General features: G+C 35.8%; 1 protein-coding gene across 7 annotated transcripts in view; it reads left to right on the top strand.

The window, feature by feature from the left end:
• SESTD1 (SEC14 and spectrin domain containing 1) overlaps positions 1–15411 on the top strand; it is a 150943-nt gene that overhangs the window by 95076 nt on the left and 40456 nt on the right. For all 7 annotated transcript variants that reach the window (XM_074399402.1, XM_074399401.1, XM_074399397.1 and 4 more), the window contains 2 exons: positions 1368–1579; positions 12465–12587. In XM_074399402.1, coding sequence (XP_074255503.1) covers positions 1368–1579; positions 12465–12587 — 335 coding nt within the window. The remainder of the gene's footprint in view (positions 1–1367; positions 1580–12464; positions 12588–15411) is intronic.

A 15411-nucleotide genomic window follows, 5' to 3' on the forward strand; every position in this document is an offset into this window, starting at 1 on the left:
AAATAAATGTATTCTGATATTCATAACTTTTATGAATATATGTAAAAAGACTTTGCACAAACCTCTAAAACAGTTATTATTTTCCAATTATAAAATGTAATAAAGAATAAAGAAATAAATTCTGAATACATTTGTTATATTGATTCAGGTGTCCTAAGTTCTTCCAGTATGATATTCATCTTATTTTGTTAGAGAATAAAGAAATACTTGTAATCTCTGAATTATTATATATATATAGAAGGTACAGTAGACTGTCAGTAAAAATATTCCTCTAGATTTAAAACTTAATTCCATATATGTATATATTTAACATTTTGAAAGCTTTTAATTTTAATTCATTGAATTAAGAAGCTTTTACAATTTGTATTTTAAATTTAATTTTATATGCTACTAGGTCCAATTTTATATGCTATTAGCTTTTAAAGCAGGGATTGAAAGAGTATAAAGAAAGAGGTGTAGACCAATCATGAGAACTTTTAGAAATTAGAAATACCTCCAAACCATAATAAAAGTTCAGTTGCTGTATATTGAAAGCCATTTAAATTTAGGATATTGTTCTAAATAAGAAAGAGAATTTAAATATGTGTATTATTTTGATGCCTAAATATTAGTCATACAAACAATTTTTACCTGATTTACTTTTAAAATTGTTTAATACCTATAGCTTTAGTTGTTACACATTCTACAATTGTAGTTTCTCATGTATAAGTGGATTTTCTCCATGAGTTTGCTAAACTGAGTCACATTCACTGCATTTCTAACACTAGTATGGCCCATTATTATTCACAATTAATATATTGTGAAGATTTTTGTAGAGTTTATATAAATATTATTTTGTACTTGTAATAAATACTTTCTCCCTTTAATCATTCATCATACTGCCACCTTTTTCTTTAAGTGCTATGATTGAGAATATGGATTAATACTGAAATCCTACAACATATTACTTGGATTAGTACCATCAGAGAGAAATCCCACAGTATAATTTTGCTTGACAGGGAAATAAGATTGTTTGGCACAGTATCCTGAGTAATGAATTCACCAATAACAAAAATGTGATTGATAGAAAAAATATATATGCCATATTTAAATATGTAGTATAGTATTTCTATGGTGTGTATATTTATGATATATAGCATTTTAATATACTATCTAGTTTACATAGTATATATCTACACACCCATACACACATATACATATTAATACATGCAGTTTTCATATTTATTGTGATACGTAAATTTTTAAATTGCATTTATAACCTGGTAGATATATAGGTAGACAGATACGTTTTGAGAATTGAGAATATTGAGAAGTGAGAATTGGATTTTTTTACAGATATTCATTTCAACTATCTTTTATTTGTAAAGGGCATGAACTGTTATCCGAATTACAGCAACGTCGATTTAATGGCTCAGATGGAGGGGTGTCATGGTCTCCTATGGATGATGAACTGCTTGCACAGCCACAGGTTATGAAGTTATTAGATTCACTCCGAGAGCAATATACCCGCTACCAGGAAGTTTGTAGGCAACGTAGCAAGCGCACACAGTTAGAAGAGATTCAGCAGAAAGTGATGCAGGTAGGTGTCTGATTTGCATATATTTAACTCTTTTTAATTCCTTATAGTTTCTACTATGTGACTGACTCTTTACTAAGTCTTATATATACTATATAGAGAACCTTAGAACATATCAAACTGGATTCTAAAACTGTTTTAAATTGTGTATTGTTTTACAAATAGTATTTGGATTAAAGTTATATTTCTTCAGTGATGATATTGAGCATTCAGCTTAGTGTAACAGAATGAACTTCAAAAAGAACTGGTCATTGGAAACATCAGTGGTATCAATGTATTCTTGCAATAAATAACATTTGATTATTGGTATTTGATTCATTCTTAATTTCTAATAACTTAGTTTTTTGGTTAATTTAAGCATCGTGAAGAGTATTTCTATCCTAGCAAAGTAACACATGTAATTCAAATAATCCTAATATTGAAATTTTATGATACTGATAGAAAATATTAAATGTATTTAATTATTAGGATTTTAATTTCTTTTAAAATTGATTTTTTGTGTGTGTGTATTTTTAGTAGAGTTAGGGTTTCACCATGCTGGCCAGGCTGGTCTCGAACTCCTGACCGCAGGTGATCTGCCTGCCTTAACCTCCCAAAGTGCTGGGATTTCCGGAGTAAACCACCACACCCGGCCCTTAAAATTGATATTTATAAGTAGACTAAAAACAACACTAAAGGAAGACATTTCTGTTATTTAGATTACACTCTGGATTTTTATGTTGAATATGAAAATAAATCTTTGAATATTTTATTGAAAAATACAAACTGGAAACATCCTAATTTTTAAATCTAGATTCATTCACTCATTAGATAAATGTTTATTAAGTGTTTGCTTTGTTGAAGGCATTGTGGTAGGTTTTTTACAGGCTATAAAGGTAGATTTGGTTTTTACTGTCAATAAGCTTAAAGAGAGAAAGTGTTAAGGGTCACAAGGACATGACTGAGGGGTTATGGGCACTTAAAGGAAGGATTATTTCTCTAGCTGCAGGTAATCTGTGAAGACTTCGTGGGAGAAGTAGCATTTGAGATTGTCCTCCTAGAGTGTATCTGATTCACCAGTGATAGATTTTGAAAGAATTGAAATTTTGTGGAGGATGAAGAGTAGCGTGAGTAAATCATAGCAGCGTGGAATCCCAAGTTCTGTTGAGGAAAAAGGAAGCAGTAGGCACAGTGGGAAGTGGATGGCCTTTTTGAGTCATAGAGTGTGATCTCAATCCCAGTTATTCCACTTAGTTGTGTGACCATTCATGATACTTCACCTACCAGAGCCTTGCTTGATCTGTCTTCTTTCTTCCTCTTTTCGTCTCTTTCCTTCTCTGCCTTCTTTGCTTAATTGAAACAGGAATAATAGTACCTCTTTTGAAAGGCAGGTGTTTGGAAAGAACCCAGCTCTCAATCAGTGGTAATTATTATATGTCTTAAACTAGACTCAACTCTAGAGGTCTAGTGTAGCTGCTGGCAAACTTCTGTAAAATTCCAGGCATTTAGATTTTGTGGACCATAGTCTTTTTTGCAGCTGTAGCTCCTTAACTTTGGCATTACAGTGCAGGAACAGATACAGACATTGTCTAAACCAACGTGTGTGGCCATTCTCCAATAAACATTTATTATACAAAAACAAGTGGTGGGCCAGAATTGGCCTGGATAATTGATCTAGTTCATGACTTCTCAAATTAGAGCATCAGAATGTCATGGGAAAAAAGATTTGAAAGGTAGGAAGGAGTTGGATCATGGAAGATGTTGAATTTCAGGCAAAAGGATTTAGAATTTGGATTTAGAATTTATTACATGATAACCACATATAAACTGAAGATTTCTGAGCATATGTTAATTATATGTGACCTTTTCCATGGACTCCATTCATAAGTTAAAGAGTTTGTTTTAAATTCAGGAAGTTTTAGCCAATTAGCTTGAGGTTATCTTTGAAAACCACAAAGATAGAGTAGCAGAGCATTATGAAAATCAGATTCTGAACCCAAGTAATCTGAATCTACCCTCTTCTACCACTTCCAAGCTGTTTGACCTTGGGGAGAAAGAAAGTGCTAGTTTCTGTATCATAGTCTCTTCAGTAAGCAGAGGACAACAACAGTAACCACAACAACAGCAACAACAATAATACCTACTTAATAGGACCATTACAAGAATTAAGATAATTTTTATAAAATGTTTAGTGCCTGGCACATAATGAGTCTTCTGTTAATAACATCTGTTAATTCATTCATTCAAAAAAACCCGAATGTCTTAAATAGTGTGACATTGTCCTAGGCTCAGCAATGTGATGGTGAGTAAAAATAAGGTCCCTGCTTCATGACACATAATTACATGATGACACAAACAGTTGTGAAATTGCAACTATGCCAAGCCAAGAAGGAGAGTGATGGGAGTAGGATTAGGATGAGTGAGAAGATACTAGAGATGAATCATGTTTCTTACTTGCAAGACTTGGTGTCTTGTCTTGTAAGATAATGGTGTTGCCAGATTTGGATATTACTGTGGATGCAAAATAGTGTGGAGAATCATGAGTTTGGTTTCAGACTTGTTAAGTTTGAAGTGACTTTGCGACTTCCAAGAGAAGATGTGGAAGGGTAGTCCAGAACAAGTTCAGATGTTGAAGTCTAGCCTGGGATGTATTTGTTTGTCATCTGTGTGTGAATGGTAATTAAAAGCATTCATGTGAACAAAAATTGCCCAAAGAGAAAGTTGAGAGTGGTAAGAAGAGTGCTTTAACTTGAGCTTTGAGAAGCTCTCACATTTAACGGCAAGTTAGAGGAGTATACACCTGAGAAGGCGGCAGTGAAGGACTGGCCAGAGATGAAAACATGTGACAAGTTCTTTGTCATGGAAACCAAGGGAAGAAAGCATTTCAGGGAAGGAGTTACAGCCCTGTCAAATGCTGCTGAAAGGTTGAATAAGGGACTTAAAATGTCTATTAGAAAGCACAAGATTGAGGTCTTTGGTGACCACAGGGCATGGAGTGGCAGGGCCAGGAGCAACAGTGGAGTGAATCCAGGAATGAAAAGGAGGTGTGTGGTGAAGGAAGCAATGAGTATAGAGGTGGTTGATAAATCTGTCTCTGAAGAAAAGATGAGAAATAGAGTAATAGCTGTAAGTAGTGGAAGAGGGTTTGTATTCATTTGCAAGGGCTGCCATAGCAAACAGACTAGGTGGTTTAACAACAGAAATTTATTTTCTTGCAATTCTGACATCAGAGTGTCAGCAGGATTGGTTCCTTTGAGGGCCATGAGGGATAGCTCTGTTCCAGCCTCTCTCCTTGACTTGATGGCCATCTTCTCCTTGTCTTCACATTTTCTTCTCTCTGTACGTGTCTGTGTTCAGATTTTCTGTCCTTATAAGGATACCAGTCATACTGGATTAGAGTCTACCCTAAATGCCTTATTTTAGGTTAATTATCTCTTTAAAGACCCTCTCTCCTAATAAATATGGTTACAATCTGAGGTACTTGGGGTCAGGACTTCAACAGATGTATTTTTGAGGGGAGAGACACAATTGAGCCTATAGGAGGGGTCAAGTATAGTTTGTTCTTTCTTTTCATTATATGAAAAACCCACAGAGGTATAAAGATTACTGGAATGTATCTATTTAGAGGGAGAGGTTGAATACACAAGAGAGAAGGAATAGTTAAACAGAGTCAAAGCACAATAGAAGGGATTCACTTGAGATTGAAGGAGGGAGAGCTCCTCCTGTGTGGCAGGAAGAAGGACGGCCAGGATTGCCATAGGACCATGAGGTTCCTATGACTGCTGCCTAGTAAGGGACCAGTTACACGGACAGCAGGGATACGGCCGAGAAAGAGTTAATTCCTGCAGGGCACTGAGCAGGGAAATGGGAGGAGACCCTCAAACCCATCTCTTTGAGGAATTCTGGGCTTGGAGTTCTTAAAGGGATCATGGAGGGTAAGGGGCTGGAAAACTGGGCTACTTGATTGGCTAAGGCAAGGGGGATGAAATCAGCAGGATGTGGAAACTGCATTCTTTGGTGAGTTGGCGTCTTGTGGGGCCCCTCAGACCAGCTGAGTCAGTGAGGTCCTTCAGATCAGTTGGCATAGTAGTTTCGTCAGTATGCAGGACCTGAAGCAATGTCTCAAAGCGAAAACTTAATGTTTCATATGTTTAGGTTGCTATCTATAGAGCAGGTAAGGGGAATTATAATCTTGTAACAGGGTCCATGATTCTAGGTCAGTATGCACCAAAGAACTATGAGGAAGGAGGTGAGACTGAGCTGACCCAATGATTAATGTTTAACATGCTAGAAGCTTAGTATATTTTCATTTCTCCCCTTCTTTTTTCCCTGATTAATTTTATAAAGTTTATGGAGGCAGTTTTAGGATGAGTCCAGAGGTACTCTATGTATAAATCAGTAACAAGAAGTTTGAAGGATTTACTGTGTGATGTGTCTTTTTTTCATAAAGAGCAAAATACCGTCTGCTTGATAGTACAAATTGCAGGCGTAGTGGTTAAAGAGGATCTGTGGTTTGAATAGAGTGGCGGTGATTAAAAATTTTCTTTGTGGGGAATAGAAGAGTAAAATTACCACTGTCACCCTAAATGAGAGGCTTTCTAAAAGAAAAAGGTTGTTTGCGTTAGAGAGTAGAACATTACAATGGGAATACGCATGTCATAGTAAGCTGTGTGCATATTCAGGGAGGTAAAGAAGACAAACATTTTTAAAGGAAAAAAATGAGGATTACGTAATTGTTTTTGAAGTCATTGTCCTTGGCTGTAAAGATTAATAACAAGGGTAATGCCAGTCTGAGGTTGGACAGGTAGTGGCTGGACAGATGTCCTTGCAAAAGGATTTTTTTTTTTTTCAGACAGGGTTTCAGTCTGTCACCCAGGCTGGAGTGCAGATCATGACTCATTGCAGCCTTGACCTCACAGGCTGGGGTGATCCTCCCACCTTGGCCTCCTGAGTACCTGGGACTACAGATACGTGCCACCATGCCCACCTGTGTGTGTTTGTGTGTGTGTGTGTGTGTGTGTGTGTATGTGTGTGTAAAAACTGGGGTTTCACCATGCTGCCCAGGCTGCAGAAGTATTTTTTTGTGTAAAGTTGCAGTGCCTTTGTGTATAGTTGTGGTTTTTGTAGTCCTTTGTGATAGTTTTTGTTAGAAGGCATACAAGCTTGAGAACCTCTCCCCATGGCTTTCTCTAGCACTATTCATCAGGGTTGTTTATTTTTCCCCCAGTGTTAGTGATTCCATTTTGATTTGGACAACTTTTTGTCACAAAAATGTAGCGGTATTTTGGAGTAGTGTTGATCTTGAATTTATGGCAGAACCTTTTTGGCTTTTTATGTAATCCTATCTGACAATTTATAGCTGCCTGTTGAGGTTCAGGCACCAAAAACATGGGCGATAGGATTTATCCAGCATTTGTGCTTTGCCAAATGGGATAAGTGAGTATGACAGAAAGACAGGGGCAAATGAGTTAATGTATTGGCAAACACATTTTTAAATGATGGACCGGCTCAATTGGGTAAGGAAGAAACTGGAGAAAGGAGATGATGATTATTATATTTATAATGATGGTGATAATGGTAACAAGATTACTGTTAAAAACCAGTAAACTTCATGTTCAGTTTTCTTTAACAGGATAACAAGTAAATTGGTTAGAACAATAATATTCGGGATATAATATTTCCTGCACTCTGTTTTTCACAGGTCACATTTTAAGGAAATAATCTATATCCCTTGCCAAAATGACTATATGAGAATATATATTGAACTATATAGTAACATATTGATCATATGTTCGTAACACAGAGCATGAATCATACCATTTTCAGTCTTACAAATTTGAGGAAAATGTGAAAATTTTTTTTTATAAAGATAATTATAAATTGAATATTTCTGTGTTAAATCAGTGAAAATTGAATTATTTCACATTTCTTTTGTTTTTACTGACATCACTGAAAATGTAATACAAGAGCAATCAATAGCTTTGATAGATAAATTAATAAGTAATAACTGTGATATTATCACTTATTCCCCACAGTTTAAATTGGTAGCACAAGACTTCATATAGTATGCAAAGATTCTCCATACTGCTGCTGCTGTTACAGTTAAACATTAGATTTCACATGCTTCTGGGTAGCAGACAGTGCCACTTCACTGAAATGTGCTATCGTTAGGCTCATTATTTATTGTGGCAGTAATTATGCCAGCACTACAAATGTTATTTCTGGAATCATCCATGTGCTTTTCTTCCTTTCTGGAGAGGAATCATAGATGCCAAATAAAATACAGTGTGTTGCATAAGCATACAACTGGAGGCTGTGTTCTCAGTTCCCCGCTACCCTTTCTCCAGGTTAGATGGTTGACATTTGCTTGATATGCCCTTCTGCCTAGGTTTGACTTTGCATACTTCTACATGTTCTGTCATGCAGTTGTAAAAAATGAGCCAGCCATGAAAGAAGCTTGGATAGTCACAAGTATTTTTGGCCAGTGTAGATATTTTTCCTGGTTGATTATAAAAGCATAGCTCCAAGGTTATATTTTGCATATAAATGTAACCACTTGAAGGGTCACATTGATATGGATTGGGCATAAAACTGTTTTTCCAATAAGTTAAAATTCAGATTGATTGAGCAAGATATCCTGATTGAAATTAAGTTTTATAATCTAGTTTGGCAAACTGCCATTATTATTGCATTTAAATAGACTTGTGTACTGGGGCACCAACCTCAACTTGCATCATTTGTATTAGAAATAGTCATATATTTACTCTGACTACATTACTGATGTTCTATACTAAGGGAAATTACTTTCAGCATGTATTAAAGCCATATATATATATATATATATATGCCCATTACATATACATGTATGTCTATATATATGTGTGTGTTTGTGTGTATTTATATGTTTTCATATATATATATATATATATGACTATTACTATAACTGGTTAAGGCAAGGAGATGTCCTTGCTTTATCTAAGATTTATTTTTCAACTTATGACATTTCAAAAGTTCCATGTTAATGAATTATTTACCCCCAGCTATCACAATTTATATTAACCTACTTCTTTTGTTTCTAGATTATTCTAAAATCAAAGTCTAAATGTTTGATGTCTCAAGTTTCTAAAAACTATACATTGTTAATTAGTTAAATGTTTTAGATGTGTTTGTTTCACTTTTATTTTTAGAACTTAGATATTTCTAGTAAAATAATTACATTAATTATTTAAAATACTTAAAAGTCATTTTATCACTATGTTTCTGTATCTGTATTTGTAACACATAGTCATAAATGAGAAGCAATAGATTCCCAAAAAGGATATGGAAAATTGTTTTTAAATGTGTGTTTATGTTTCCTTAAAACTTGTTCTATTTATTTCCATTTTTAAAAGTATTAGATATAGTAGTTTAGGGGCTTTCTTAAGAAACTCAGGGTTCTTATTGTAAAACACAGATGTGAAATATACTTCATGAAGAGTTAGTGGACAGAAGGAGCTAGGCTAGAGAAAAAGTAAGAAAAGCATAGAGGCTAACAATTATTAGTATTATTACTGTGCTATCTTACATATAATGACTGGCATAATCCTGACAACTTGTATGGTGGTATCATTAACATCCTTTAAAAGATGAGGAACCAAAGTCTTTCAACTAGAAGAAGCAGAGCCAGAATTCAGACCCACTAGTAGTGGCAGAAACAGAATTCAGAATTTAGAATCATGCCTAGGGCTTTCTTTATATCGCACTGCTTATCTGTCTCTTTTGTGAAAAAGTGATACTTTCCTCAAGCTAGCAGAGAGAAGCAGGATCCTAGTACCCTGACCCTCCAAAGAGAGCTCATGCAGAAGAGTAAAGCAGAAAAAATGGATGTGTTGAGGAAAAAACCATTACATTCTAAAGAGCATCTGATAATACAGCACTCTGAAAGCAGAGGTTAGCCAATGGAAAGTTATAGCACTTAGGCTGTTCCACTCAGTCAACAATAATACTTTGACATTTTCGTTGTGAAGTTTTTTGCTGTCTAGTTTTTTGTTTTTTTTGAGACAGGGTCTTGCTCTGTCACCAAGGCTGGAGTGCAGTGGTGCAATCTCTCAGTTCACTGCAACCTCCGCCTCCCGGGCTGAAATGATTCTCCAATCTCAGCCTCCTCAGTAGCTGGGACTATAGGTGTACAGCACCACACCTGGCTAATTTTTGTATTTCTTGTAGAAATGGGGTCTCACTATGTTGCCCAGGCCAGTCTTGAACTCCTGAGCTCAAGCCATCTGCCCACCTCAGCCTCCCAGAGTGTTGGGATTATAGATATGAGCCACTGCACCTAGCCTTCTGTCTAGTATTAAGCCTTACAAGTAGAAAAGGGACAAGTTTATATATTAATGTTAATACTTTAAGACTCTAGGACATAAATGAACAAAGAACATGAAGAGATGAATCACAAAAGATCATATACCTTGAATAAGCAAACATTTGCAATATATTCAATCACTAATCTTTAAAAAATACATGGAGAGATTTCCATTTTTTCAGTTGGCAGAAGTATTTTAAAAACAATAGTTTGTATGCCTTGTAGAGGTTATTGTACAGTTCAAACTATCATTAATTGGGTGTTTCAGATAGAAATGAGTTTTAGAAGGCAGTTTTATAAAGTATATTAACAAGCATCATCATTAGGATTTACATCATCACTGGACCCAAGAAGATCTCTACTGGAAACCTTTCCTGGGAAAATAAAACAGAGAAAAAACGTTATTTATAACTGCTATATATGTGTTAGTCTTAGAATCACTTAGAATTGTTGGAAATTGGAAACATTCTACATCTTTGACAATAGAGAATTGAAGTGTTCATAGCAGGTAGAATAGTTATTTGAGGCAGTACATTACTTAGCTCTTAATAAGGGTGGGTTGATTGGTTGGTTGGCTGGACAGTTGGGAGAGGTGGACGCAGGCAGGCAACGGGATTGGCTATCTGAAAAAAAGGATTTGCAAAGTCATTGAAAATTATGTTATAATAACAATAGCCAAATGGAAAATCATTAAAGTATTATAGTTTAATGTTAAGTAAAAAACAGGATGAAAACTACTTGTATTCTGTGAGAATTCACTATAACACTTAAATCCGGAGTAGCATATGAAAACCCTTATGCATGGGAAAAATTAATGGAAAGAAATAGAATACAGTTGTCCCTTGGTATTAGATCCAAAGATGTTCAAGTCTCATGTAAAATGGCATAATATTTGCATTTAACCTATGGATACCCTCTTATATATATTAAATCATCTCTAGATTACCTATATCTACTGCAATGCAAATGCTATAGCTGTTATACTGTATTGGCTTTTTATTTGTATCTTAAATAAGATTGTTGTACTGTGTGTGTGTGTGTGTGTGTGTGTGTGTGTGTGTGTGTGTGTGTATGAGTGTATGAGTTCTCAAATATGTTCAATCTATGATTGGTTAAATTCAGGCATACAAATCTGTGGATACCCAGACAAGGCTGAGTGCATATGTAGATTTTCTTTATGATGTGGTACTTTATTATAATTATAAAAAGATACATGACTATTAGATTTAGAAATATAATTTTTCAACCTGCTAATAGCCCCCCCCCCACTGCCCCCCAACCCGCCTCCGGCTTTATACATCTGCACTACTCTTTTATAAAGTTCTATGTTAAGCCTACCCACTGCGTCTATATATTATTATGCTGCAGAGATACCCGTATTTACTTATTGGGAGTGATTCTAAGTTTAGATTTAGGACATAACTTATACATCGTATACATCTATTCGTAAATTCCTTTTTTCTAATTTGGCAACAGGTAAAGCTTGGCAATACCATTTTTTCCACTAAAATTACTCCGAAATGTGTTTGTAGTTTCGGAGAATGTATGATTGTTGGTAGAGTGTCAACACAATACTCTTCTTCTGCATAAGAATTCGATCTTTGCTTAACCTTCTAGCTCTGTTCCCCTGAAGACCTGATTAAAAATTGGAATGTCAACTCTGTTACTCGGCAGTATTGTTTATAGTAAACATTATTTCAGATCTGGACTGGGAGAATTATTAATACATGATAGAAGGCATAACTGAGGTGGGGGGAGGTTCTTGAGTTTAGTGACTCAAAATGGGCATAGCCCTGTTGGGTATGACGTTTTGATGCCAGAGTGTCTCCCATATCTGCCCCATACTGATCTCATCTCCTTATACCTGCTTGAGGGACTCGGCCCTGACACTATCATCCTGGCAAACTATAGTTTGCTCCCTATATCCTTACTAGCAGACTGGTGCCAGTGAGACCCTTTGTGGGTCTGAATGTTAATCCTAAGAGGACTGTAAGGTGTTATTTATTACATTAGTATAATTCTTCTAAATAGTTTTAAATTTTATTTTTGAATTGAGAAAGTAGTATATTAACTTTATAGTAGTTAATTCATTTAGTTTTTTTCAGTACTTGAGAAGAACATTAGACTGTGAGTTAGAACATATGGCTGTTAGTCCAGTTTTTCAGTAATAGATTATATGACCTTTTGGGCAAGTCACTTAATCTCTTTGGAACTCAGTTTTCTTAAATGTTAGATAGGAACTTTGATATCATTTCTGATGCTTCTTCCAATCATCTAAATCTTAACGGCTCTCTGATTCTCTTATTATCATAAATTTTAGCCTGGCAGATGATCAGGTAGCTAAAGCTTGTGATGCTACAGTGTATATTCTTCTACATTTAGGTTTTTAAAATGTTGGCACATTATAGCTGTGTAGTTCCAAAAGAAACATTTACTGCTTATGGGATAGAATGTAAATAATTTACACTAAAAATACTTGGGGAATTGGAGGAGGGGAAAAATCAATTAGAATGAAAGTTTGAAAAGTTTTTGATTCTTTAAAAATTTTGTCTCAACTTTTGTTTATAGGTTGTGAACTGGCTTGAAGGACCTGGATCAGAACAACTAAGAGCACAGTGGGGCATTGGAGACTCCATTAGGGCTTCCCAGGCCCTACAGCAGAAGCACGAAGAGATTGAGAGCCAGCACAGTGTGAGAGACTTTTTCCTCTGCGAGTTACAATGCTATTAAGAATGTGGATAATTAGTAGCATATGTGGTACTGAGTGATAAGTTGCTGCAAACTTTGGTATGGGGCATGAAGTAGTTTGTTAAATGCCTAGAGGTCATAAAGCACATTGTGACTACTTAGTACATGTTAATTGGAAGCTTCTTTTTGGTTTTGTCTCTTAATGCAGTTTAATTATATTTTTATGGAAGTACAGTTTGCATGAAATTTTAAAAGCTACAGTGACAGACAAAAAGAGTGATAGTACAAAAATAGAGAGCTTTCATCTAGTCTGTGACAGAAACTTCTGTTTTCAGGTCCTCAAAGAGAGGCCCTCCTCCCCCACTTTACTGGGAGTATACAGTACAATTAAATGCCTCAGAGTGATAGCAGAATTGATGTATTAAATACAGCTGATGGAGAGTAAGTGCAGAAGGGCAGAATATTTTTCCATTCTCTGAGCATTTAGGGGTCCCTTTTACATTTGTGAAAGGGGTAATCAGACAAATCACAGGTATAAAATTTGGGGAAATAAATAGATTCTTAAGCAGATTATAGATAACAATTGTTGAAGAGAATTTAAAATTTAACAACTTGTTATATGAAAGAAGCTGATGTTTGTTAAGCTCCTGCTCTGCAGTGAATTCTTCATTACTAAGAAAGAGATCATCCAGTTTGTGGACTGGGTAGTTCACCCCTTCTCCCCAAGGTCATATTACTTCTTATGGTAATTTAAAATAGATTAAATACAAAATTGGAAAGATTAAATTTGAATCCATTAGTTCCTTTCTCCATAGATTATTTGTCTTTAAAAAAAATTGGTCAAAATGTTAAACTCTGGACCCAAGTGAGCATTAAGCATTATCTGAACATTAATTTCTGCAGTGTTTCTTCTTTCCTCACCAATTTCCCTAGTTGAAATGGTAATTATAAGTTGGCTAGTATTAGGAAATATGTTTGTAACTAAACAAGATTAAAGAATAAGTATATGTTTTGCTTGGGAATAATTTTGAATGAGTAAATCTCAACTAGATTGTATTTTAAAGATATCTGATACTTATTTTTCTTGTAAATATATTTCATTTTGCTTGATTTCCTCATATTGCTTTTTTATAATATTCTGTAAATCAGGTATAACAATTACTGATATCAGCAGAAAATCTCCATACTATACCCTAAAGCAGTTGTAATCTGGCTGAGGGAATAATAAGTAAGAAAGAGATATCACAGATTCGTGAAGCGTTCCATATTTTAAGAAAAAAAAAGAGATACCACAAGATTTGGAATTATCTAAAGGCACTACACATACAGTCCTTGCAATTTTTCTAATTAGTACTTGTAAAAAACTGGAAAATAAAATAGCATATTTGAAAATCTATTTTATGCATTTCACAGGTTCCAACATAATGGTTCTTCCTTTTATACTAAAATAATCACATTACAAACCCTGTTCCTCAGGATATAATCTTTTAATTTTGTTGGTACTTTCAAAATAACTTAATGTTTTGATTTTTTTTAACGTGGATTGTGATTTGTTTGAACTTGATAGAGTGTTCTAGAACATGTTACTATAGTTAGACTCTACAATTTGTTTCTCTCTTTAGTTCCTAAAAAATGTATTTACTCTGGAACATTCTAGACTTCACCTAAGGGGATTTAGTGAAAGTGTTCCACAAGTTCTTTTTAGGAAGGGGACATGACAGATGAGGATCCTAAAGACAGGATTTATCTATATTTTGTCATTTTTTTAAATGCCAAGAGAAATAATTATAGTTAGAAATTGAATTATATAATACTGTATGACATTTACAAAAAGAATTCAAAAGCACATTTTATATTGCATATAATGTATGAAATTGCAGATGATACTAATAGAAATTGCTATGTTCAGATATTTGTTTTGTATTTTTAATATATTTATAAGGTTTTTAAAATCAGCTTAAAGAAACATCGCTTAAGGGTGGCCTTTCCCATCTACTTAAGCTTACTTACAATGTGGAACCAATATATGAAACTTTTTGCGGGGGATGGGGTGCCAAGATAGTTAAGCAAAGCCAGCACCGGAATGCAGCTCCCAGCGAATGAGACTCAGAGGGCTAGAGGACTTCATGATTCTAAACGAGGTGCTGGGTTCATTTCTGTTGGACTCATAGGGCACTGAATTTAGGCCCAGGGAAGGAACTGAGGGTGAGAGCCACCCAGGGGGGCAAATCAAGATGGGGGGTGGGGCATGTCCCCACCTGAAATATGCACCCAGCTTGGAGGGTCGGGGGACTTAACCCACTTGGTGCTCCATTTCGGAACCTGTGCTTGTCTTATCCCTCCTGCAACCCACGGTCCACGAGAGCCCTGCCAGACGGTGGGACACCATGGGTGGTCGATGCAAATCTGAGCAGTGGCTACCATGGGGTGTGGCAAGTTGTCGCAGGGACCTGGGTGGGAGTTTGGGCTAACACCAGTGGGATGGACCATTGCACAGAGGGAGGCAGAGTTGAAAGCAGGGAAACAGACCATAAGGCTGGCAGGCCCCATCTCCACAGAACTCAAACTGAAGCCCCTGCTAGAGAGCTTGGCAGCAAATACACCAGCTTGACCCCAACAGGGAAGATCAAGCTCTGGGAGAGACGCCATTGGGAAGGCGGAGCCAATCTCACCTGCAAACAGACTCCAGGGAAGGACCACCCACCCAGCAACCTGACTGAACCCGAGAGAGCCAAGCAATATCCTCTACAGGCCAAAAAAGATACAGCTCCAACCTCAACAGAAAAAAAGTCCACTCAGACTTCTCCTGAAATCACCAACTTCAAAG

Source organism: Saimiri boliviensis, chromosome 5 (assembly GCF_048565385.1).
Source record: "Saimiri boliviensis isolate mSaiBol1 chromosome 5, mSaiBol1.pri, whole genome shotgun sequence".
Lineage (NCBI taxonomy): Eukaryota > Metazoa > Chordata > Mammalia > Primates > Cebidae > Saimiri > Saimiri boliviensis.